Genomic DNA, 24,263 nt, shown 5'->3' with positions numbered 1-24,263 from the left:
CTTTTTTATTTCTTGGAAGGTGTATTGAACTTGGCCATAGTGATTCTGCCTTCTAAGTGGGACTACAGGTATCAGTTACAATGTCTAGTTAGTTCTTTAACCATGGGCTGCTCAAGTTATTTCTGTCACTGTATACTTTGAGCATTGGACTCTTGGACTGGGATGAGAAAGCCCAGCAGCTTCCTGGGCTTGCTTAGCTGTGCTTCCACATCTAGTTAGAGGGTATCTGGGCTGGCCTGATGGGGGTTATGAGGCACAAGTTGACCTTACCATACTGTTTCACAAGGAGTCACTAAACTACTGAGGCCTAGACTGGTCTGGGAAACCTTTAGGAACGTCAATAGATAATCCTGCAGTTTAGGGTTTAATTACCTAAAATAAAATACTGGGCTGCTGACCTCAGTAGCCAGAAAGCTGCTTCCCATCCCTGACAGTTACTCAGCAGGGGCACTCCCTTCAGACCATTGTCTGTGCCGAGCATCCTGAGAGACAGGCAGACTGGCCTATGTATGCAAACCTTGTCCCAGGTCCGCCAGAATACAGCCTGTGGGTGTGAAAGGCTGAGAGCACTTGCTACTCTAGTTCTCCACCCACAGAACCACCAGTGGCCATCAGCAACTCCAGTACTGGAGCCTCAAATGTTCTGACCTTTTGCCGCATGTGACACACTGCTATGGAAGCAAAACATCCATAACAAAATAACTTTATAAAAAGTTATTCTGGCTGGGCAGTGGTGGGTGGCACATGCCTTTAATCCCAGCACTCAGGAGACTAAGGCAGGCCCGATATACAGAGCTAGTTCCAGCACAGCTAGGCCTGTTACACAGAGAAACCCTGTCTTGAACCCCCCCCCCAAAAAAAAAAATTCTGGGTCCTTGGCTCAATGGTTAAGAGCACTGCCTGCTTGTCTAAAGGTCCTGAGTTTAGTTCCCAGCAACCATATGGCGGCTCACAACCATCTGTAATGACATCTGGTGCCCTCTTCTGGCCTGCAGGCATGGATATAGGCAGAATACTGTATACACAATAAATTTAAAAAAAATTCTGGCCGGGCAGTGGTGGCACATGTTTAATCCCAGCACTTGGGAGGCAGAGGCAGGCCAATCTTTGTATACATGTTGCATTTCTAAATATACTTCATGTATATGATATGTCTGTGTGAGTGTCTGCTATAGGTGTATGCAAGCCTTCGGAAGCCAGAAAAAAGGACACTGCGTACTCTGGACCCGGATTTACTGGATGTTAGCCACCTGACGTGGTGGACTCAAGTCTGAACCTCTGCTACATAAATGCTTATGACCAACACATTAGTTTTATTTTTAGTCAGGGTCTAATAGACCTGGCTGACTGTTCCTAGAATTTGGTACGTAGACCAGTCTGGTGTGTTCCACCATCCCCAACTCCAATTTAAAATCTGGTCTGATGGATGGTGCTTAGTTCAAGTGAGAACTAGTGATTGCAGGATGTTCACCAGGTAGTGGGGAGATGTCCTGTGAGGAGGCTGGGGTATCTTCAGGTTTTCTTAAGGGTAAGTGCCTAAGGGTTTGAGCAGTTTCATCAGTAGGTGCAGCTGGACTCTACCCTTCCAGATGCCTTAGTGGATATTGTAGCCTCGGCTCCTTTTTGAGGTACTGACTGGCACATTCAGCGTCCTGGTGCAGGAAGTAGACCAATGGTTCTGAAGCAGTATTACATGCGTCATTGGTGGAGGGCTTGCTGACCACATGCAAAGCCCAGCATTTGGCCACAAGGTGGTAGTACATGCCTGTCTTTAATCCCAGCACTCGGGACGCAGAGGCAGGCAGATCTCTGAGTTTGAGACCCTCATGCCTGCACAAACTTTTTTTATTCACTTTGTGTTTGCTTTCCTCCGTAGTGCTGGCTGTCCCGGAGCTCGCTCTGTAATCCAGGCTGGCTTCATAGTAACGGAGTTCATTGTGATAGTTCAAAACATACACACAACATGTAATAACCAAACCCAATTGTCCTTTCATACACCCTTCCTTCACATCCTTCCCAATCTTCATAACCACTGTACTACATCCAGATCCCCTCTTTAGCTTTCACACATAAGAGTGTAGACCTGCCTCTGCCTCCTGAGGGCTGGCTCACAGGTGCATGCTATCACTGCCTGGCTTTCTTCCACATTCTTGAAAATTGTAACACACAAGCCTTTAGCCCCAGTACTGAGGAGGCAGAGGAGGCAGATCTCTGAGCTTGTGGCCAGTCTGGTCACAGCGTCCCAAGATAGCCAGGGATAGGAGACCCTCCCTATCTCAAAACTGAGAAAATCAGAGGACAAAGAAGTGTGGTCTGGAGATGGCGGGACATCCTGCACTGGCTGATCTAATGGAGTCCTATGCTAATCAGAAAGGCGTTGTAAAACACCATCTCAAGAAAAGCCAGGCATGGCAGCACATGCCCTTAATCCTGGCACGTGGGGGGGAGAAACAGGTGGGTCCCCAAGCTTAATGTTTAGAGCCTAGTCTACAGAGTTGTAGGGTAGTCAAGGCCACAGAAAAACCCTGTCTCGTAAATAACCAACAAAGTGTTTGTACATGTGACTGCAGTCTCCCCATTCCCACTCCAGGGCATTGACTGGATCCCCTGAAGTGTTACAGGTGGCTACGCGCTTCAGTACCTAGGTGCTCTTTGCTTTCCTCTGCAGGGCTGGGAACCAAATGCTGCTTTGTTTTTGTGTTTTTTTGTTTTGGAGACAGCAAAACTGCTTTACACCCTTTACACATGGAGCCATTGGTCCAAAGGACGGCGAATCAGATTCTGTTACATTCTAGGGGCAGCAGTAGTAGTTAGGATGTTTTTCCTTTTTTTTTGAGATGGAAGCCCAAGAGCTACCTGACTGCTGGAATTACAGGCATGTGCCACTACACCCTCTTAACCGGTGAACTGTAACACTGGACAACTTGAAGGGAAAAATTTACTAGTCTGGTTCATGTAACCTGAGGTTGAAATGGAAGATGAAGCCATGTATTTAATCCCAGGACTGTGTATTAAGGCCTTGGCTGAGCCTGGCAGTGTTGGCACACACCTTCAATTCCAGCACTTGGGAGGCAGAGGTAGGTGGATCTCAGTGTGTTTGAGGCCAGCCTGGTCTACAAAGTGAGTTCTGGGACAGCCAGGACTATAACAGAGAAAACCTGTCTCGAAACAACAAAAAAACCTTGTGGGGGGGCTGGAGAAATGGCTCAGAGGTTAAGAGCACTGGCTGTTCTTCCAGAGGTCCCGAGTTCAATCCCCAGCAACCACATGGTGGCTCACACCCATCTGTAATGAGATCTGGTGCCCTCCTCTGGCGTGGGCATACACGGAGGCAGAATGTTGTATACATAATAAATAAGTAAATCTGAAAAAAAATAAAACCTTGGCTGAGTTGGGATGAACCCTCAAAACAAAAGCTCGGCTAAACAATGACAAGCACCTGTAATCCAGCACAGGATGATGGAGTGGTCAGGGCCTCATCATCCTGAGGCCATCCTGGGCTTCAGGTGATCCTATCTGAAAACTAATGAAGTGGGGGTTGGGTCAGAGGTTTTGAGCACTTGATGCTCCTGAAAAGGACTAAGTGGGGGCTGGAGAGATAGCTTAGCGGTTAGGAGCCCTGACTGCTCTTCCAGATGGTCCTGAGTTCAATTCCCAGCAACCACATGGTGGCTCACGACCATCTATGAGATCTGGTTCCCTCTTCTGGTGTGCAGGCATACATGGAAGGAGTATTGTATACATAAGTAAATAAATCTTTTTTTTTTTTTAAGATTAATTTATTTTGTATACAGTGTTCTATCTGCATGTATACCTGCAGGCCAGAAGAGGGCACCAGATTTCATTACAGATGGTTGTGAGCCACCATGTGGTTGCTGGGAATTGAACTCAGGACGTCTGGAAGAACAATCAGTGCTCTTAACCTCTGAGCCATCTCTCCAGCCCAGTAAATAAATCTTCAAAAAAAAAGTTTTAAGGGTTTGATTCTCAGCACCCCCGTAATGGTTCATGACTGAAGTTCCAGGAGATCTGATGTTTTCTGATCTCTAAGGATACCAGGGATGCACAATGGTGCACATAAAGAAATCCTAGCCGGGAGCCAGGCTGCTCTACAGAACAGCCTCTTCCAGAACAGCCATGGCTGTTACACAGAGAAACCTTGTCTTAAAAAACCAACCAGAAAAAATGAAATCCTAGTCGGGTGGTGTCGCACATCTTTAATCCCAGCACTCAGGAGGCAGAGGTAGACGTGTCTCTGAGTTTGTGGCCAGCCTGGTCTACATAGTGAGTTCTAGAACAGCAAGGGTTACACAGAGAAACGCCATCTCAAAAACAAACAAACAAAAAAACAAAAAAAACCAAATGACAACAAAATCCTAATTAAAAAAATAAAAGTAGCCCCCTACTTGGGTGTGTTGTGCCACACACTTTTTTGTTGGATTTGTTTTTGTTTTTTCAGGACAGGATTTCCCTGTGTAGCCCTGGCTGTCCTAGGCTGGCCTCGTACTCAGAGATCTGCCTGCCCCTGCCTTCTGAGAGCCGGAATTGAAGGCGTGGGTATGGTAAGCTCTGACAATGCCAACCAGTTCAGTCTGGCCTTTTCCACCAGGTGTTCACTGCCCACCTCCCCCTCATTTCTTGGGCAAGCACCGCAATCACTATGTTCCGGGCAAAACCCATCCTCCTGAGAATTCAACGTCTCCTGGCCCCTTTAAAAATAAAATAAAATAAAAAGGAAAATTATGGGGACCGATTGAATACTTGAGCTAGCCTAGCAGCATTTTATTGAACTCCATCCCCAGCCCCTCCGGACTTCCTCATGGTAAAGTCAGAACCTTGGCTGCTCCGGTTGAGTCAGCAAAGTCATTTCATAATGAGCCTGAGTTGGTTCAGACTTTATTTGTATCTGACCGTCATCATTTGGATCAAGATTTATTTACTCCGCACCCGGCCTAGGCCCGCGGCGTGAGCTGCGGGCAAAGTTGGAGCAAAAAGGGACCCGGCCTTCCTATCTCGAGGAAGATCAGCTGTGGTTCAGAGCGAGAGCCGCAAAGGCAGGAAGGGGACCCAGGATCCGCCGAGCTGAACTCGAAGTCGGTCCGGGGCGCTACTCCGCGCAGCCGGGAGAGGGCGCTGCTTCCCAGCACTTGCCGGGAGCGCGGGTCTCGGGAGGGGGCGCCCGATCCCGCGTGTCCCGCGTCGCTTCCCGGGAAGTTTCAAGTTTGAAAGTCCTGCGCAGAGGCCCGGGCTTCCGGAACCGTAGGGAAGGAGAACTGGCCGGCGCGGCGCCATGAAGCTGAATGGGGCGGCGCTCCAGGTGAACGGAGCGCGCGCAGCGACCGCGTTTGCAGCTCAGGGCACCCCACGCTCGGGTCTCCACCCTACTCCGGCCTCTCTGCTGGTGACCCCTGCGCGGGGCGGGACCTGAGCCTTGGGTTAAGACGTCTGGTCCCCGGAGTGACGGAGATCCAGCCAGGCAGCATGCCTGAAACCGTGGAATGTACCTTCAGGCTGGGTCTCGAGTTCCTTAAAAATCAGTCTTCTAGAGACTTTCAGGCGGGTGGGAATTTGCCGGGAGCGCAGAGGTTGGAGTGCCGGCTAAGAGGAGTCTGGGGGTGACGAGGTGGGGGGGGGGCTGTGCGGAGAGTTGGGAGGGAGGGACTGAGCTCTTGGTGGGCGTTGTCCACACCACACCACACCCACGGGCAAGAACACTTTGGCCACTAGAGGCACCTGGCCCAGAAATGCGCAGGGAATCCTCCGGTCCACCTAGAGGACCGCAATGTTGAGGGATTTGGGTTATATGTATCACTTCAGAGCGGAGAGAAGTAGTGCTCTACCTCAGGGCAGTTAGAGGTGGGGCAGGACATTTATGTATAAGATAGCATCCAGCGCCAAGTCAAGACATGAGGTGTGGGTGAAACACAGTAGATGAGGGCATTCAATGGCTCAGGCAGCCTGCAAGGCTGGATCTCACTCCTCCCAGTACCCTTCCTCCAGAGATCCCTCTTGGCCAGTCTAGCAGTGACTTGTACACATTTTCCGATTTCCTGTGAGCCTCCGCCCTGTGGCAGCAGCGGGGTGACTCAGGACCCTGGTGGCCAGCAGGCCCCCAGCTCTGGGAGAGCTTTGTTTTCTCAGGCCTTTGGCTCTGGCCTTCTTGCCTGGGGCGGTCAAAGGATTTCCTGAACCTCGCCCTCACCCTCACCCTCTGACAACTAAGGCAGAGCCAGCCAGCCTAGCTGAGGCCTGGAGTTGGGGGGTTGGGGCCCCCTAAACTGAGTAGCCATTCTTTTATGGGGCTCAGGAGATGGAACACAGAGAGGTAAGAGGGATGCGATAGGGTGGTTGCCACGATCCTTGGACAGGAGTCATGTCAGCAGGGGTTACCCTGGGCTGAGGTCAGCCTCTGAGAGGAAAGTTTCCTCTCCCTGCCTCTAAACTGGTAAGCAGTTGAGGGGGTCTCTTCCTTCCTGTCAGAACTGAACTGTCTAGACCTCCTCAGCTCCTTGGTTGCCTCTACTTCTCACCTGTCTGCCACACCGTGTAAGGCAGAAGAAACAAGTTTTAATGGCTTGGGCCACTGACTGCCTCCTGCATGTGACCTTGAGTAAATTCTTTGCTTGTTTTACCTCCCAGATTGCACTTGGTTCTCACACCTAGAGAAAGCAATGTAGCCGCCTGGGAGACAATGGGGTCGCTGTCCCTCAGTACATGGTGGTCACTCCTCTGTGTTGCCTCTGTGAGCAAGCCACCCAACCTCTCTTTGTTCTTTGCTACTATATAACATGGGAATGAGAAGTAAGTGTGAGGCTCTGTGCAGCTCCGTGGCACACCTCTAGCTTAGCATGTTCTGGGCTGTGGGTTCTTTCCCCAGTACCGCAAAAAAGCAATTGCATCACAGGCGAAGGGAATTCAGTGTGTTGTTAGAACTCAGTACCCAGCAACCATCATGGGAACCTGATCTGTTACCTCTCTTCCTTCTCAGCAAGGAAGACCAGAGCTAGCCACTGCAGAGTCCTGAGACACCCCAGCTCTGCCTGTTGTGTCTGTTCCCTGTTGGAGGGGGATGGGCTATGACTTCTCTGTCTTTTGCAGCCTGGGACCGGCCAGAGGCCCCCTGAGGATGAGAAAGAGATGATCCGTCGAGCTATCCAGAAGGAACTGAAGATCAAGGAGGGTGTGGAGAACATGCGGCGTGCAGCCACAGACCGCCGCCACCTGGGCCATGTGCAGCAGCTGCTGAGGGCCTCCAACCGCCGCCTGGAGCAGCTGCATGGCGAGCTTCGGGAGCTGCATGCCCGAGTCCTGCTGCCAACCTTGGCTGGTGAGTGAGGAGTCTGAGAGAAGATCCCCAGGCGACAGGAGATTCATGGATACCCTGATCCTGGCCTTGGCTCTGACCACTGGGCAAGACCACCTGCCCTCCCTGTATCTGCCATGTTGCTGCTATGGCCAGGAAGGAAGGGAAGAGAGAGCCCCTTTACAGAGGCCTGGGCTCTGGTGGCAGGCTCATGCATCCCCTGCCTTCTTTCCGCAGAACCAGTGGCCTCAGGACCCATGCCGCGGGCAGAGCAGTCAAGGGCTCGGCACTTGGAGGTTTTACAGAGGCAGCTGCAGGTCGAGCTGAAGGTAAAACAGGGAGCTGAGAACATGATCCACACGTGTGCCAGTGGCACCCCCAAGGTGAGTGTTGGTGCCTGACTGGAGGCATAGGCCTGGTGTCTGTTGTGGTGGGAGAGATCGAGTTCTCGAGTTCTCTGGTGTCTGGAGTGCAGCGCCAGGCCCCGCACCAAGGAGGGGATGCTACCCAGCCCCACCCCAGCCTTTCGTCTAATGATGAAAGTAGAGTCCGGAATCCGAGTTGGGTGTGTGAAGCAAGGTTCCAGTCCACTCTGTCGTATAGGCCCAGCAGCAGTCTAGCAGAATGACCACCCAGCTGCCACCTCAAGGCTCAGCGGTCTACCCTCTGTCTTCACACTTAGCTTGTCAACCTGAGGAGAGTCAGGCACTGTTCACCCCCAGCTCCCACCCTGTTACCTAGTTCAACAGTGGCTTCCTGGTGGGAGGTTGAGCCTTGGTATCGCAGGGGGAGCTCAATTCCCGGGTCCGGTGTCTGATGGGGAAGTGTCACATCCCGACAGGAGAGGAAGCTCCTAGCAGCTGCCCAGCAGATGCTGAAGGACAGTCAGCTGAAGGTAGCCCTGCTCCGGATGAAGATAAGCAGCCTGGAGGCCAGTGGATCTCCAGAGCCAGGTGAGTCATCTCCAGGCAGGGAGGGTGGCACCCAGTGACCAGGGCTAAGGCTTCACCCCCTCCCTGCAGGCCCTGACTTGCTGGCAGAGGAGCTGCAGCACCGACTGCGAATTGAGGCCGCTGTGGCTTCAGGGGCCAAGAATGTGGTGAAGCTGCTTGGTGGCCAGAGAATACAGGACCGCAAGGCGCTGGCCGAGGTCAGACTGTGTCCGCTGGCCCATTGCTCTCCTTATACCTCTGCTTGTCTCTGTACACCCTGCAGTGGTGCCCAGCACTAAGGGCTTGCTGCCTGTGTGGGGTTGCAGCGAGGAAGTGTACGGCATAACCTGTGCTTCTCACCCGTACCTCATGGCTGTCTCTGCCTGCATCTCCTCTGTAGGCCCAGGCCCAGCTTCAAGAATCCTCCCAGAAGCTGGACCTCCTCCGACTGGCCCTGGAATCGCTGCTGGAGAGGCTGCCACCCACCCATGCCCTGCGCAGCAGGGTGACCCAAGAGCTGCGGATGGCCATGCTCGGGAATCCCCAGCCTCCGGCGACACTTGTGAAACCCATTGCCCTGACAGGTATGTAGAAATGATTCCCTCTTGCTTCAGAGGGCCCCTTACCCTTCGGAGAGATCCTGAAGAACTCTGGGAAAGCGTTCGGTCCTGATCTTGGATAGCTGACATTCCCATTCTGATTCTCAGTTTATCTATCTGTAACATAGGAATGATAGTAGCCGGTCATGATGTCATGACTTTAACTCCAGAACTCAGGAGGCTGGGGCAGGAGGATGTCTGTACGTTCTAGGCTAGCCTGATCTACAGAGTGAGTTCCAGGCCAGCCAGAGCTACCTAGTGAGACCCTGTCTCGAAGTAAATAAACAAATGAAGGATAGAAACACTAGTAGCACTGACTCAGGGATTGCTTTGTAAATCCAGTAACTCGTGCTCCTTCAGCACTGAGCACAGCCAGGGTTTGGCCAATGTGATGTAGTTTAAACAAGTAACCAGAAGTAGGGAGTATTGCGGTAGGCAGCATTCTGCCCTGCCAGCCTTGGAGCCAGCCCTGGGCAGCATGGGCTGCCATGAAGTTTTCTTTCTTTCTGTTTTTTGTTTGTTTGTTTTCCAGACAGGGTTTCTCCATGTAGCTTTGGCTCTCCTGGAACTCAGTCTGTAGACCAGGCTGGCCGCAAACTCAGAGATCTGTTTGCCTCTGCCTCCTGAGTGCTGGGATTAAAGATGTGCACCATCACTACCTGGCCAGAAAAGTCTTTCATATCCAGAGCCCAACTGGTGCCTGCTGCAGAGCAGTGGATGGGGCTGGATAGGGCCCTGCTTCAGGGTCCCTCCACCTTCTAGTATATCATCAGGGTTCCCAGGAGGAGGCGGAGTCTGAGCCCAGAGGTCTCCTGAGAGTGCTGATGATGACTGAGTGGCAGGTCAGGGAAGGCAGAGGGAACTTCTTGCTTAAAGGCAAAGAATTTGAGATTAAGGATGTAGCTGTGGAAGGCAGCTGGTAGAGCATGCACAAGGCCCTGGGTTCAATCCCCAGCTCCTTATAAACTAGGTTTGGTAAGACACACCTATAATCCAAGCCCAAGGGAAGTGAGCAGGAAGATCAGGAGTTCAAGGGCATCTTTAGCTATGTGCTGAGTTTGAGGACAACTTGGGCTAATGAGATCTTATCTAAAAACAAAACCAAAAACACCATATCCAGTACCCTGCTGGATGCCACGCTTGGGATCTCTGTAAGATCTCCACGTATTACCTGCAGACCCAGTCTAGCAAGAAAGTCTTCCAAGACTCACCTTCTCTGTTCAGATAGGAACAAGAAACAAATGGGGCAGGCAACCGTGGGGCTGCTTGTGGCCCAGGCTCCTGCGCCTGCCATGTGCCCTTGAGGCCATGGTGTTCAGGGCAGCAGCCCACCCTATCCTCTGGTTCCATGCAGCTCCGGGGAAGAACCTGCTCCTTGGCACTGCTGTGTCTGCCACTGCCCAGGCACCCAGAAGGGAGAGCTGGCAGGGCTGCTGGGGATGAAGGGTGGCTTCCAAGGCCTAGCATGGGCAGGGTCTGGTCAACTGATCCTAACGCTGACCCTCCTAGAGCAAGTGGCATCCCTCAGGGGTCCCACGACCATTTGGCCGTGGCTTCTGACTAAGTGTCCTCCCAACTCCCGACCAGGGACACTCCAGGTTCACCTCCTGGGCTGTGAACAGCTACTGATGGCCGTGCCTGGACGCTCTCCCATGGCTGTCCTGGCAGGTAGCCCCTCTGAGGGCTGGCTGCGAACCAGGTCCAGGCAGCAGCGTGGTGGCGGAGAGCTGGCCAGTGAGTAAGAAGGAGCTGTGGGAGGGGGTGGAGTCCCTGCTCTGGACATGCTCTGAGTCCCAACCTTGGCACTACAGGTGAGGTGCTGGCTGTACTGAAAGTTGACAACCGTGTTGTGGGCCAGACAGCATGGGGACAGGTGGCTGAGAAATCCTGGGACCAGGCTTTTACCATCTCCTTGGATCGAGTAAGCCCGACTTTTGTATGGTCAGGGTTAGCTGCAGGCTGCCGGGGAGGCCACTCGGGTGGAGGCTGATGCCGAACCCCATTCGTCAGCCTGGTCTTCCCCATACAGGCCCGTGAGCTGGAGATTGGGGTTCACTGGCGGGACTGGCGGCAGTTGTGCGGCGTGGCTTTCCTGAAGCTCGAAGATTTCCTGGACAACGCCTGTCACCAGCTTTCTCTCAGCCTGGTGCCGCAAGGAAAGCTCTTTGCCCAGGTTCCCACTGACGCTCCGCCGGGGAGCTGCCTTAGTGGATAAAGTGTGCTTGTTCTGCACAACCCCTGTGTAAAATCCATGTAAAAACTAGGTGTGGAGGCACTTGTCGTAACTTCACTGCTGGTGTACAGAGACAGTCGGATCCCCGAGACATGATGGACACTGTTTCTAGCTGAAACAGAGATCCTGTCCCAAAAACTAAGGTGTCAACCTCCGCCTGCATATATATGTGCATACTAAAGACCGGCACCCCACCTAAGTGTGGGAGCTGAGTGCGAGATAGTTCCACAAATAGGGCCAGAGAGAGGCTTACATCTCTACCTTGATTTTGCCCTGCCTCATCTCATGTCACTTTGAATAAGTGCCTCTTCTCTGGGCCTCAGTTTCCCCACTGGTGCCGGTGAGGATGTGTAAGCATCTCTGGGTTCTTTTAGGTTTCTTTTTTGTTTGTTTGTTTGTTTGTTTGTTTGTTTGTTGTTTTTGTTTTGTTTGGTTTGGTTTGGTTTTTGGAATCAGGATTGCTCTGTGTAACAGCCCTGTCCTGGAACTAGCTCTTGTAGACCAGGCTGGCCTCGAACCACAGAGATCCACCTGCCTCTGCTTCCCAAGTGCTGGGACTAAAGGCGTGTGCCACCACCTTCCGGCAGGTCCTTTGAGTTTTGCCTCTCACACTAGTGTCATTCTGTAATAAAACATGGGCCAAAAGTCACCTATGCGAGGAACAGATTTATTTAAATTTACAGCCGGTCTTGAAGGAAGTCAGGGCAGTAACTTATGCAGAAACCATGGAGGAGCCCTGCTTGCTGGCTTGCTCTCTGCCTTCCTCCCAAGCTCAGGGTTGGCTCGCTTTTTTAGAGAGCCCAGTACCAATTGCCTAGGGATGGTGCCACCCACAGTGGGCTAGATCCTCCTATCCTTTTTTTTTTTTTGGTTTTTCAAGACAGGGTTTCACTGTAGCTCTGGAGCCTGTCCTGGAACTAGCTCTTGTAGACCAGGTTGACCTCGAACTCACAGAGATCTGCCTGCCTCTGCCTCCCGAGTGCTGGGATTAAAGGCGTGTACCACTGTCGGTGGCAACCCTCCTATCTTAATTAACAATCAAGACAAACTCCCAGACAGCCCACCAGCCGTGTTTTCTAGGTAGCTCTCAGATGATTCTGGCTGTGTCCTGTTGACCGTCGAAGCTCATTAGGATGCCTGCACCAGTTGAGATTGAGAGCTGGCACTTGGGGCCTAGCCGGTAGGACAGAAGGTGGCCAGTCCAGGTCTTTAGCCCTGTTCATGTTCCTTCAGGTAACCTTCTGTGACCCTGTCATTGAAAGGAGGCCTCGGCTCCAGAGACAGAGATGCATTTTCTCTAAGCGTAGAGGTATGGGGGAAGGGACTGTGTGAGGAGGGGGCTGGGCTGGGCTGACCATTGGGATGCTGGCACTGAGTCCCATCTGCCTCCTCTAGGCCAGGACTTCCTGAGGGCTTCCCAGATGAACCTCAGCATGGCAGCCTGGGGACGCCTGGTCATGAGCCTGCTGCCCCCCTGCAGCACCCCAAGCACAGTCAGTCCCCCTAAAGGGTGCCCCCCAACTGCAGCCTGTGGGACCTCCAGGTCTGTTTCCCCCAGGTGAGCCACCCAGCCCGGGCTGTACTCTGCTGTCTCTGTCCAGTCTCCGTGTGTGTGTTGTGTTCTTCCCTGGCTCACCCTCTGTGCCCCTCCTACCGCCATCTGTCCGGGCTCAGACGTCTCCTTCTTCTTACAGTAATTTCCTGCTCACGAAGACCCTCTCGGGAGAAGACATGACGCCTCCACCCAAGCCCCCTCGTCTCTATCTGCCCCAAGAAGCAGCCCCCGACACTCCTGTGAGCCCCGAGAAGCAGCCCCCGACAGTCCTGTGAGGGATTCAGGGGTGGGGGCAGGCGGGAAAGTGGGCTAGCATGTTGGCTCTGCCCTGAACCCCTCTGTCCTCACAGTGTACCAAACGCCCCCACATGGACCCTAGAACTGGAGTGGCGCCCACCCTGGTGGCCTCACCCACCAGGTACTTACTCACTGGCTTGCATTGATTTAGAAACTTTTATTTGCATTTTAAAGATTTGTGCCTGTGTGTGCCTGCACGTGCAGAGGGACCCAGGCAGAAGGCGGAGTACAACCTTTTGAGAGGCAGTTCTCCCAGTTCACTTCATTCTTTTGTTGTTGTTGTTGTTGTTGTTTGTTTTAGTTTTGGTTTTTTGAGACAGGATTTCTCTGTGTAGCCCAGGCTGTCCTGGAGCTCACTGTGTAGACCAGGCTGCCCTCGAACTCACAGAGAGCCACCTCTCCCAAGAGCTGGGATTAAAGGTGTGCGCCACCACTTTCCGGCTCCCACTTCTTCTTGAGGAAGTGTCTCATTGTTTCCTTTGCTCATATACTTGAGCTTCTCCCCACCTCCCATCTCACCTTAAGAGTGCTGGGGCTGGAGCTTTAGACGTGAGCCAGCCACTGCATCTGGCTTTTCTAAAGTGGGTTCTGGGCATGGAACTTAACCTGCCTGAGACTTACTCTTTTTAAAATAAGGCTTTACGGTATAGCCCAGGCTGGCCTTGAACTTGTGGTTCTCCTGCCTCTGGTCTGAGTGCTGGGATTACAAGTGTGCACCGCCACTCCCTCACTGTACATACTGATTGCTACCTCATTCCCTGCTCCTTGAGGACACAAACTGGCTTGCTCAGTGCCTTCCTTATGTGCTGAATGCAGTTTTTAAATTTCAGCCTTGGGGACAGCCTAGGCTGCAACAGAAGGCCTGACCTTTGTTCTCTTCAGCCCCTTGTGCCCTTTCTGTCTTGCAGGAAATCCCTCCGACTGCAGGACTTCCGATGCTTGGCTGTGCTGGGCAGGGGACACTTCGGGAAGGTAGTGGGTTGAGGACGGTGCAGTGGAGTTAGTGGGTGGGTGAGCCTCGGCACATTAGCTGGGAGATGCTGGGTTGGGAGATGCTGGGGTGTGGGAGATGCTGGGTGGGGAGATGCTGGGATGCGGGAGATGCTGGGATATGGGAGATGCTGGGTTGCAGGAGATGCTGGGGTATGGGAGATGCTGGGATGTGGGAGATGCTGGGATGCGGGAGATGCTGGAATGTGGGTGGGAGAGTCTGGGATGCGGGGGATATGGGAGATCCTGGGGTGTGGGAGATGCTGGGATGCAGGAGATGCTGGGTGGGGAGGTGAAGAAGTCCTGTCTTGCCCATCTGGTCCCCAGGTTCTTCTGGTTCAGTACAAAGGAACAGGAAAATACTATGCTATCAAGGCACTGAAGAAGCAGGAAGTGCTGGGCCGGGACGAGATTGACAGGTATGTATGATTGAGAATTATCTGACCCTGGAGGAACCTCTGGGTGGCTAACCTGGACTCTAGAAGGCAACTCAAGAGCCCAGAAGCCAGATTCAGGTTCTCTTTTTGGCACCGGGAAGGATCTCTTGTCTTTTAGAACCTCAGGTTGCTCTCCTATAAATAGGACCATGGTAGTTTTGCAGGTTTTGTTGTTAGTTTTGTTTTGTTTTTGTGAGACAGGGTTTTCTTGTGTAACAGTTCTAGCTGTCCTGGAACTTGCTCTGTAAACCTGGCTGCCCTCGAACTCAGAGACCCCCTTGCCTCTCCCTCCCAAATGCTGGTATTAAAGACATGCACCACCACCACCTGGCTTTGTTTTGTTTCTTGAAGACAGGGTTTCTCTGTGCAGCTCTGGATGTCTGGAACTAGCTCTGTAGACAAGTGGCTTAGAACTCAGAGATCTGCCTGCCTCTACCTCCTGAGGGGTAGGATTAAAGGCATGCGCCACCACACATCTGGTTTGCAGGTTTAACCCTTCCTTGTATGCAAGCCACCAGCTTGACTCCTTACCTCTCTGAGCACCCAGCCAGCCAGAGGTGCTGTGTGGTGGGTGTCAGGGCACAGCCCATGGAGGTTCCATCCTGTCCATCCCATCCTCCCTTGCAGCCTGTATTGTGAGAAGCGGATCCTGGAGGCTGTGGGTCGCACAGGGCACCCCTTCCTGCTATCCCTCCTTGCCTGCTTCCAGACCACTAGCCACGCCTGCTTTGTTACTGAGTTTGTGCCTGGAGGAGACCTCATGATGCAGATCCACGAGGATGTCTTTCCCGAGCCCCAGGCCTGGTGGGTTCCGTGGTTACTTGGCGCTTGCTCCCTTCGGGTAGGGGGTACCCAGCAGACAAATAGCAAAGGGTTCAGGAGCCTTGGTGCAGCTCTTCTAGCCCATGGGGATTCCGTCTGCATAGCTGCGGGTGGGTGGGATTCGCCATCACAGTTTTGTAAGATGTCTCAAGGATGAGAGCCCAGTGCCCGGTGGCAGCTGGAGTTGCCTATGTCATGTATGAGTCAAGATCTCATTATGGATGGTTGTGAGCCACCATGGGGTTGCTGCGAATTGAATATGTATGTGTGGCTGTGCTTGGCCATGTACACATGAGTGCAGGAGCCCTCGGAGGCCAGAAGAGGGCGCTGGAGCTCCTGGAGCGGGAGGGACAGGCAGCTGTGAACCTGATTCTAGGAACCAAATTCAGGTCATCTTCAAGAGTAAGGCTCTCTCTTAAATGCTGGGCCATCTCTCTGCTGATTTGAGTAAAAGTCCCACAGGCTGCTGGGGAGATAGATAACTATACAGAACACTGGCCCTAGTGTGGGCCAGGCAAGGGCTCTGCCATAGCTGCATCACCAGCCCTCTGTTTTTCTTTCTTTCTTTTTCTTTTTTTTTTCTTTTTTCTTTTTTCTTCTTCTTCTTTTTTTTTTTTTTGTTTTTTGTTTTTCGAGACAGGGTTTTTCTGTAGTTTTTTTGGTGCCTTTCATGGAACTAGCTCTTATAGACCAGAGCTGGCCTCAAACTCACAGGGATCCACCTGCCTCTGCCTTCTGAGTGCTGGGATTTTTTTTTAATGTTTTCTTATTATTTATTATGTGTACAGTGTTCTGCCTGCATGTACACCTGCAGGCCAGAAGAGGGCACCAGATCTCATTATGGATGGTTGTGAGCCACCATGGGGTTGCTGCGAATTGAACTCAAGTCCTTTGGAAGAGCAGTCAATGATCTTAACCTCTGAGCCAACTCTCCAGCCCATCCTGAGTGCTGGAATTAAAGGTGTGCACCACTACCACCCGGCTGTTTTGTTTTGTTTTCTGAAAGAAGGTTCTACTATATAGACCAGGCTGGCCTCAGCCTCCCAAGTAGCTGGGCTTACAGGTCTATACCACTAGACCCAGTGGTCCTACCATAGTTGAGTGCAGGAAGGATAGGTCATTCATAGACGACACTGGAATGGCTTCCAGCCCAACACCATATTCATTTGTCCGGTATCGTCCATGCCTGACTCCAGCCAGGACCTTCTGGCGCCTCCTAGTGTCTGGCCTGACTTCTCCCTGTACCACCCCTCAGCTTTTACCTGGCATGTGTGGTCCTGGGGCTGCAGTTTCTGCATGAGAAGAGGATCATTTATAGGTAAGGCTGCCTGAGAGAAGCGGGGGTGGGCCTTGGTAGGCTGTGCCCTGGGCCTGAGCCCCTTTCAGGCTCTTTGATCTGCACCCTCTGCCATAAGGGATCTGAAGCTGGATAATCTCCTGCTGGATGCCCAGGGTTTCCTGAAGATTGCGGACTTTGGACTATGCAAGGAAGGTGGGGCCCCTCTCCTGGTATTGCATCCTCTTGCCTTGCCCAGGCCAGTAAGAAATCAACCCACTCATGGGTACCCAGGCTCCCCAACCTACTGGCCTTAATTCCTGAACAGGACCCTTGTTTAAGAGGACAGCTGAGAACACTGGCTCTTCTTAATTTGTAGTTGGTCGGAGAATCTACAGTGAGAACTAAAGAGGACATTTGTTCTGCACAGTTCAGCGTGTTAAGCTTTCTTATACAGACACTGCTGCATGATGGCCTTGGCCAAGGCTCTACACGACACAGCAGACCTTGCTAATGGGTACCATAAAGGCTGGTACAGTCAGGCGGTGGTGGCATATGCCTTAAATCACAGCACTCGGGAGGCAGAGGAACTCTGTGAGTTCGAGGCCAGCCTGGTCCACAAGAGCTAGTTTCAGGACAGGCTCCAAAGCAACACAGAGAATCTGTCTCAAAAAACAAAAAAAATAAAATAAAAAATAAAGGCTGGCACAGATGAATAAATATGAATTTGCATACATATGATATGTATGTGTGTATGTATGCATGCATGTATTTGCATTGCTGGGGTTTGACCCATGGTCTCACAGTTCATCACATCTCTATCACTGGCCTAAGAGCTCTGGCTGGCCTTGAACTCACAGAGATCTGCCTGCCTCTGCCTCCTGAGTGTCCCCCAGCTCAGGATTAAAGACGCGTGCCACCATCACCTAGCGATTTATTTATTTATTTGTTTGTTTGTTTATTTATTTATTGTTTTTCGAGACAGGGTTTCTCTAGCTTTGGTGCCTGTTCTGGAACTAGCTCTTTTAGACCAGGCTGGCCTCGAACTCACAAAGATCTGCCTGCCTCTGCCTCCCAAGAGCTGGGATTAAAGGTGTGCGCCACCACTACCCGGCTCGATTTTTTAAATTTTTTTTTATATTTAAAATTTTTGTGTGTTCCTCCCCCTATACTCCTCCTGTCCACTCCCTCTCCCCTCCTTTCAGAACAGTGCAGGCCTTCCCCGATATCAGCCAGCCAGGGATAGGAGGGGAAACTGTGATCGGGCTAGAAAAATATTAATTAGCTAATTAAAAAAAAAAAGAAAAATTCAAAAAAAATTTGTGACATGGGTGTTTTGCATGCATGTGTGCCTTGTGCCTGTGGAGGCCAAAAGAGGGCTTCAGGTCCCTGAAGCTGGACTTACAGACAGCTGCAAGCCACCATGTAGGTGTTGGGAATCAAAGCTGGGTCCTTTCTTAGCCACTGAGCCATCTCTCCAGGCCCCTTCCCCCACTGACTGTTATAAACACAGAGGCCAAGCAGGCATTGGTGTGAATGTTTGTTTGCAGGGATTGGCTTTGGGGACCGGACAAGCACGTTCTGTGGAACCCCAGAGTTCCTGGCCCCTGAAGTTTTGACTCAGGAGGCTTACACTCGGGCTGTGGACTGGTGGGGGCTTGGTGTGCTGCTTTATGAGATGCTAGTGGGCGAGGTATGTACGAGGGGGGCCTCTAGGGTCTTCGGGGTGAAGATGGTGGGATGGCACACACAGCCGCTGAGCCCCCATCTTCACAGTGCCCATTCCCGGGGGACACAGAAGAGGAGGTGTTTGATTGCATCGTTAATGCGGACGCCCCGTGTCCTCGCTTTCTGTCGGCTCAAGGTCTTGAGCTCATTCAGAAGGTGAGTCCAAGGTCCGGGCTTGGCCGAAGCTGCTTGTGTGCTCCCTGACACCCCCTTGTAGGGTACCTGTGGGGCAGCCAGCACCTGGAGCGGCCGCCCTAAGTTCCCACCTGCCCTGCTTTCTGCCAGCTCCTCCAGAAATGCCCAGAGAAGCGTCTAGGGGCAGGAGAGCAGGACGCAGAGGAGATCAAGGTCCAGCCATTTTTCAGGGTAAGGGACCCAGCAGTCCCCATTGCCTGTGAGGTGGGAGGGCTGAGTGTCCCCTGGGGTCTGCTGTCCCACCTTCTCAGACTCTCCATCCTTGTCTTCAGACCACCAACTGGCAGGCCTTGCTTGCTCGCACTGTCCGGCCTCCCTTTGTGCCCACTCTCTGTGGCCCTGCAGACCTTCGCTACTTCGAGGGGGAGTTCACCAGCCTGCCTCCAACTCTGACCCCACCGGCACCCCAAAGTTCCCTCACCGCTCGCCAACAGGCTGCCTTCCGGGACTTTGACTTTGTGTCTCAGCAGTTCTTGGAGTCCTGAGGGTCTCCCGGCCCCTCTGCCTCCCTCTGCCAGACTGAGAATTGTCCTTGTGCATGTGCCCAGGGAGTGGCCATGGGGCTGTGCTGGAGGCTTTCCTCAGGGTTACTGGATGAGCTGTGTCTCTAACCCTTCTGCTTCCTGGCAGTGCCCAGATCAGGAAAGACCCCACGGCAGGATGGTTTGTCTTTTTAATACTTGCCTTTATAGGTATTAAATTAATAAAACTGTACATTTGAGGTAGCCAGGCCAGGGGTCGTGGAGTCTGGGTTCTCTTGCTGTCCAGCACCCTCTCCTCTCACTTGTGTCCTTTTCTTCTGTGTCTACTTGTGTGGGGGTTCTGTCTGCTGAGGGTGGGAGCCCCCGGACGGAGTAAAGAGCTCCGGCTAACTGGGCTGACCCCTAGCGGCACAGCCTCCGGTTTTTAGGCACCAATGGCAGCCTTCTCTCCAGCAGCCCTAGACAGCCTGGCTGCTGCCTTCTTCCTCTTCTTCAGCCCAGAGGGTCTCCCAGGGTCCAGAGGGCCACCCACAGAAAAAGTGGGCCAGGTTTCGAGTCAGACCTCGATCAAAGGGGTTGCTGGTGCGCTGACGGAGGTAGGCGATTCGGTGTGAGGATATGAACTCCCAGGTAGTAGTATTGCTGGCCACCAGGTAGAGGTGTGAGGCCAGCAGCAGGCTGACCACCAACGAGAAGAAAGAAAGCAGCAGGAAGGTGGAAAACAGGAGCCCAGTAGACCGTAGCCACAGTCCCCAGGGCCGGAAGAATCGGAGGCCGGACCTAGAGGAACAGGGATGGAGGAGCTGGAGGGATACCGGGAGTCCCAGAGTCCTCTTTGTAAGCATCTATGTGGTGTGCATGCTGTCCATACCCCCCATGCACCTACCATGCCAGGCACAGGCCCCATAGGAGAACCACCAGCTGCAGTGCCAGGTAGGCCACAAAGAGGGGGTGGTTGCGTTCACCCACGCAGTTCTCCATCCAGGGACAGTGGTGGTCATAGCGGCGAACACAACGGCGGCAGTCCCGACAGTGGCGGGCTCGCAGGGGTTGCTGTGGGCACAGAAGGGAGTCCAGGCTCAGTGCAGGCTCCTTCAGTGGGTGGAGAGGGCTGAAGGCCACAGTCCGGTCCTGAATTTGGGAGACCTTCCTGGAGGAGAGGCAAGGAGTCTGTTTGGTCCCGATAAGAGGATGTATGTGTCACTTACCAGCACTAGGCAGTATCTACACCGCCGGAGTGGGTCAGCCTGAGGGACCATGGCTGTCTGTTCCTCCTTGGGCTCCTCCTGAAAATGAAACAAGGAAGGGGTATAAGATGGGGGGAGGGGTCCCCTTGGGAGGCAGATGACACTGGGGGCACCTCTCTTAGGAGCCACCTGGTTCTGGTTTTGCAGGATTTGGGGCCCCTCCCATGTGCAGGGGAGGTAAGCACACAATAGAGCACTGGATACCGTGCCTTTGCAAGGCCCTTGTTCGCTCTTGGGCCTTGGTGATTTCCTCAATGTAGGAACAAAAACATAGGGTAGGAAAGAGACCTCACCAAGATGCCCACTATGTAAGCGGCTCACAGCTCCACACAGACAGTTCTGAGGGCTCATTTCCCTGTTGGCGCAAGGAGGGGTTTGGATCCCAGGGTCCCCGGTTACCTGAGGTTGAGTAGCCACATAGCCCGGGTCCATGAGTGACACAGCCAGGTAGAGCAGCAGGGAGCCCAGAACCAGGAGCAGGAAGGTGAGGGGCAGGAACAGCTCCCCTTGCTCTTCCCACTGGCGTAGTTCTGGAGAGGCCAGAGGACAGTGAGGCCCATGGCAAGAGGATGGGGTGAAGAGGCTAACCTGCTGAATGCGAACAAGGATAGGTTCCCCATGGAAGAGTCAGCCCTCAAAGAGGGAGGCCCAGGAGGCCTAGGGAGCCAAGACCAGGAAGGGCCCAACATGTTGAAGCCCATGGTGGTGAAGATTTGGAGAGGTGGGGGAGCTGAGAAGTGAGAGAACGTGGAGACACAGGCCAAGCTGAGTGCAGACAGCTCTAGTACCCTTGGTTGAAAGAGCCGTGAAGGTTTGGGAGGGAGCTGCTGATTGCTGGTGGGGAGCCCTGAAGATAAAGACGGTGGAGGAGGCAGAGGCGATCCTCGGTGGGGACTGTCTTTGGGAGGGGAAACCTGGGAAGGGGGTCGCTGAGTTGTCTCCTAGGGTTTGGGGAGCTGAGCAGAAAACCAGTTTTTCAATCTAGTCGATTTCTTAATCTAATTCAGGGAGAGGCTGGAAGGCAATTTCTGGAAGGATGGGGTGGAGCCCAGGATCAGGGGACTTGGGGCCTTTAATCGGTCCTCGGATTTGGATAATTTCCTGTCGGCGACCGAAAAATCCCGGGATTAATTAGGGACCAACTTGGGTATCAGAGAGTAGATGGCTCCAGGACCAGCAGATGAGAAGGACGCTTGGGGAACTGGCGGAGATCAGGGTGAATCTCAATGTAACTGAGGATTAGGGGGACCGGGTGAGACCCACTCAAAGGGAATCATAAGGGATCGGGTGGGCTCGGGGTCGCGCGGTGTCCGGCTCACCGGTGTCGTGTAGGAAGAGCACCAGCGTGATTCCCCAGGTCAGCACGGTGTGCCCAGTCCGCACCAGGACCCCAGGGCTGAGCAGCGCCCAGAGAGCCATGGCCTTGGCCCCTGTTCCAGCCCACCCGGAAGAAGCGCGCGGAAGGAGGGGCCGTGGAGCAGAGGGGCTGCGGCAACGCGGGGATTGGTGGCTCCGCATTGGGGGCGGGGCCCAGGCGGTTCAGGGAGGCTGTCTATTGGGTGGCAGGCGCGGCCCCTCAGGCCAACAGGTGCCAGAGGAGGCCAGGGGCGGGGCCGGCGCACACACAGACCGTAACTCCCTAACTCCGCCCTCCCCCCCCCCCCCCCCCCCCCCGTGGGCCAGGTAACTTTGCAAAGGCGGGGAGGCGGAAACCTCGGAACCACCCCCTTTCTCCCCCCCCCTTTCCGCATGCGCGTACGTGTGCCTGTTTTTTTGCCCCCCCCCCCCACAGAGATGTGGTCTGTGATGCCCGGAGGCCACGCAGTGCTTGCTGCCAAGGGATGATTGGCAGGGCTTGCTCGAGGGTGCGCCTTGATGACACACTGGCCTCCTATTCGTTTTCCGATATTGCAAACGAATGATGGGAAAAAGGAGGGTTCTGGTGCGGATTCTGGACGCGCTTGGCACGACTTGGAGTCAGAGATATCCCATGCCTCGAAGTCGCTGAACTCTGATCTACTCTCTGCCTTTCAGTGGGGTTGGCGACAGTACCCGTCTCTAATACAGGTGCCTGTCACTCGGGCTACCACCATTGCCCAGCTAGACTTTCTTTCCTTGTGTCCTAGGACCCTCCCCATTCAGCTGACCTTCCTCTGATTGCCCCCTTTCCAACTCCATGCTGTTGTTGTTTTGGTCAACTAGATATTTTCTTTCTTTCTTTCTTTCTTTCTTTCTTTCTTTCTTTCTTTCTTTCTTTCTTTCTTTCTTTCTTTCTTCCCTCCCTCCTCCCTCCCTCCCTCTCTCCCTCCCTCCCCTCCCTCCCTCCCTCCCTCCCTCCCTCCTTCCTTCCTTCCTTATGTATACAATATTCTGTCTGTGTGTATGCCTGAAGGCCCGAAGAGGGCGCCAGACCTCATTACAGATGGTTGTGAGCCACCATGTGGTTGCTGGGAATTGAACTCAGGACCTTTGGAAGAGCAGTCAGTGCTCTTAACCGCTGAGCCATCTCTCCAGCCCCTAGATATTTTCTTTTTTCTGTAGAACTGACTTTCCAAGGCCAGCATGGTTTGTATGTGTATGTGTGTGTGTGCGCGCGCTAATCAGAACCATTTCATGGTATTACTAAATAGGGCCTGGGGATGAACACGATTGGCAGAGTGCTTGCCTAGTACGCACTAAGTCCTGGATTCAGTTCCCAGCATGGTGTAATAGTAATATGGTGGTACATGCCTGCAGTCTCAACATACAGGAGGTACAGGCAGGAAAATCAGGAAGTTCAAGGCCATCCTCCGCCGCTATATATATGAGAAGAAGATTCAAAGCCAACTTGTGTGATATATATTTGTCTCAAAAACAAAACAAAAAAACCCAAAAAGGGTTTAGAAGCCAGGCAGTGGTGGCTCACTCCTTTAATCTCAGCACTTAGGAGGCAGAGGCAGGCAGACTCTAAGAGTTCCAGGACAGTTAAGGCTACACAGAAACCCCTATCTTTGAAAAAAAAAAAGGTGGTGGTGGTTGGATTGCCCGCATCTTTAACGCCAGCACTGGGACAGAGCACACCTTTAATTCTAGTGTTTGGGACACACAGAACACAGACAGGCTGATGGCTAGCCTGGTCTACAGGGCTGCACCTGCATAGTGAGGCTGTCTCAGGGAGAAAAAAAGACGAAAAACAAACAACATACACACACTCCATTTGTGAGTCTGTGTGTTCATGCACACACTCGTGTGCAGACATGATGTCCATGGTGTATCCATGAAAAAAAAGAGGATAATCCTACCTGTTAGTTCTGCAATGTGGGTTACAGGGACTGAAATCAGGTCATCAGGCTTAGAGCCTGGTGACTATTTTTTGTGTGTGTGAATCTTTTGCCTGGATGTATGTCTGTGCACCATGTGTGTGCCTGCTGTCTGCAGAGGTCATAGGAGGGTATCAGATCCTCTGGAACTGAAGTTACAGATGGCTATAAGCACCATTTGCGTGCTGAAAACCAAACTGTAGCCTTCTGCAAGAACCACACTGCAACTGGGCGTGGTGACCATGGCTTTAGTCCCAGCATTAACCTAGTCTACACAATTTCAGGCAGATCAAAAACTACACAGGGAGACCCCATCTTGGGGGGGGGGGGAAAGTAGCCCAGTGGTGGTGGCCACGCCTTTAATCCCAGCACTCCTGAGGCAGAGACAGGAGGAGGGAGACCAGCCTGGTCTACAGAGAGAGTTCCAGGACAGCAAGGGCTACACAAAGAAACCCTATCTCGAAAAACAACAACAAAAATTAAGGGTATTTATTTGTTTTGGCGGTGGGGGAGGTTGGGTTGCAGGCCTCTGATCTCATTTTTCACTGTGTGGGTGCGGAGAAAGGAACTCTGATAGTCAGCCTGGAAGGCAAGCTCCCTTCCTGCTAAGCCACATGTCTGACTCAGCCAGTAAGTTTTTAGTAAGAGCCCTGGATAGGCAGGCTGGAGAGATGGCTGAGGGGCCAATGCTCACTATTCTTCAAGTTTGGTTCTCAGCACCCATGCCACACAGGTATGAGCTGTTGCCATCTTCTGGCCACCATGGGCACCACACACAAGTAGCGTACACTCACATGAAGTAAGTAAAATGAATCTAAAAAGAGCCCTGGACGTTGAGTGCTATGTGCAGAGCCTCGGCACAGCCCTG

The 24,263-nt window shown here is 52.9% G+C and overlaps 2 protein-coding genes across 5 annotated transcripts; one reads left to right on the top strand and one right to left on the bottom strand.

The window, feature by feature from the left end:
• The first annotated feature begins 4,868 nt into the window (after positions 1-4,868).
• Positions 4,869-19,092, top strand: Pkn3 (protein kinase N3). Of its 4 annotated transcripts, none has more exons than XM_048431939.3 (22): positions 4,882-5,317; positions 7,099-7,327; positions 7,541-7,686; positions 8,145-8,256; positions 8,326-8,453; positions 8,636-8,819; positions 10,422-10,568; positions 10,646-10,755; positions 10,864-11,007; positions 12,301-12,376; positions 12,463-12,625; positions 12,762-12,861; positions 12,973-13,040; positions 13,828-13,891; positions 14,237-14,328; positions 14,974-15,150; positions 16,424-16,486; positions 16,584-16,660; positions 17,995-18,137; positions 18,221-18,328; positions 18,458-18,538; positions 18,640-19,092. In XM_048431939.3, the coding sequence occupies exons 1-22, from the start codon at positions 5,291-5,293 to the stop codon at positions 18,850-18,852; spliced, it is 2,652 nt and encodes an 883-aa protein (XP_048287896.3). In that variant the 5' UTR covers positions 4,882-5,290; the 3' UTR covers positions 18,853-19,092. The 4 variants fall into 4 exon arrangements, with proteins under 4 accessions (XP_087755916.1, XP_048287896.3, XP_085537543.2 ...); XM_085681417.2 differs by lacking the exon at positions 4,882-5,317 and adding an exon at positions 5,338-5,500; XM_048431940.3 differs by lacking the exon at positions 4,882-5,317 and adding an exon at positions 5,705-6,325.
• Positions 19,032-21,576, bottom strand: Zdhhc12 (zDHHC palmitoyltransferase 12). The gene is made up of 5 exons (XM_048431941.3): positions 21,416-21,576; positions 20,496-20,626; positions 20,058-20,135; positions 19,736-19,902; positions 19,032-19,629 (listed from the first exon to the last, which is right to left on the bottom strand). The coding sequence occupies exons 1-5, from the start codon at positions 21,513-21,515 to the stop codon at positions 19,308-19,310; spliced, it is 798 nt and encodes a 265-aa protein (XP_048287898.3). The 5' UTR covers positions 21,516-21,576; the 3' UTR covers positions 19,032-19,307.
• Between the last annotated feature and the right edge of the window lie 2,687 nt (positions 21,577-24,263).

The sequence above is a fragment of the Myodes glareolus genome, chromosome 21 (assembly GCF_982192425.1).
Source record: "Myodes glareolus chromosome 21, mMyoGla1.1, whole genome shotgun sequence".
Taxonomy (NCBI): domain Eukaryota; kingdom Metazoa; phylum Chordata; class Mammalia; order Rodentia; family Cricetidae; genus Myodes; species Myodes glareolus.
The sequence above is the reverse complement of the archived record's forward strand: the minus strand, read 5'-3'. Positions and strand labels throughout refer to the sequence as shown.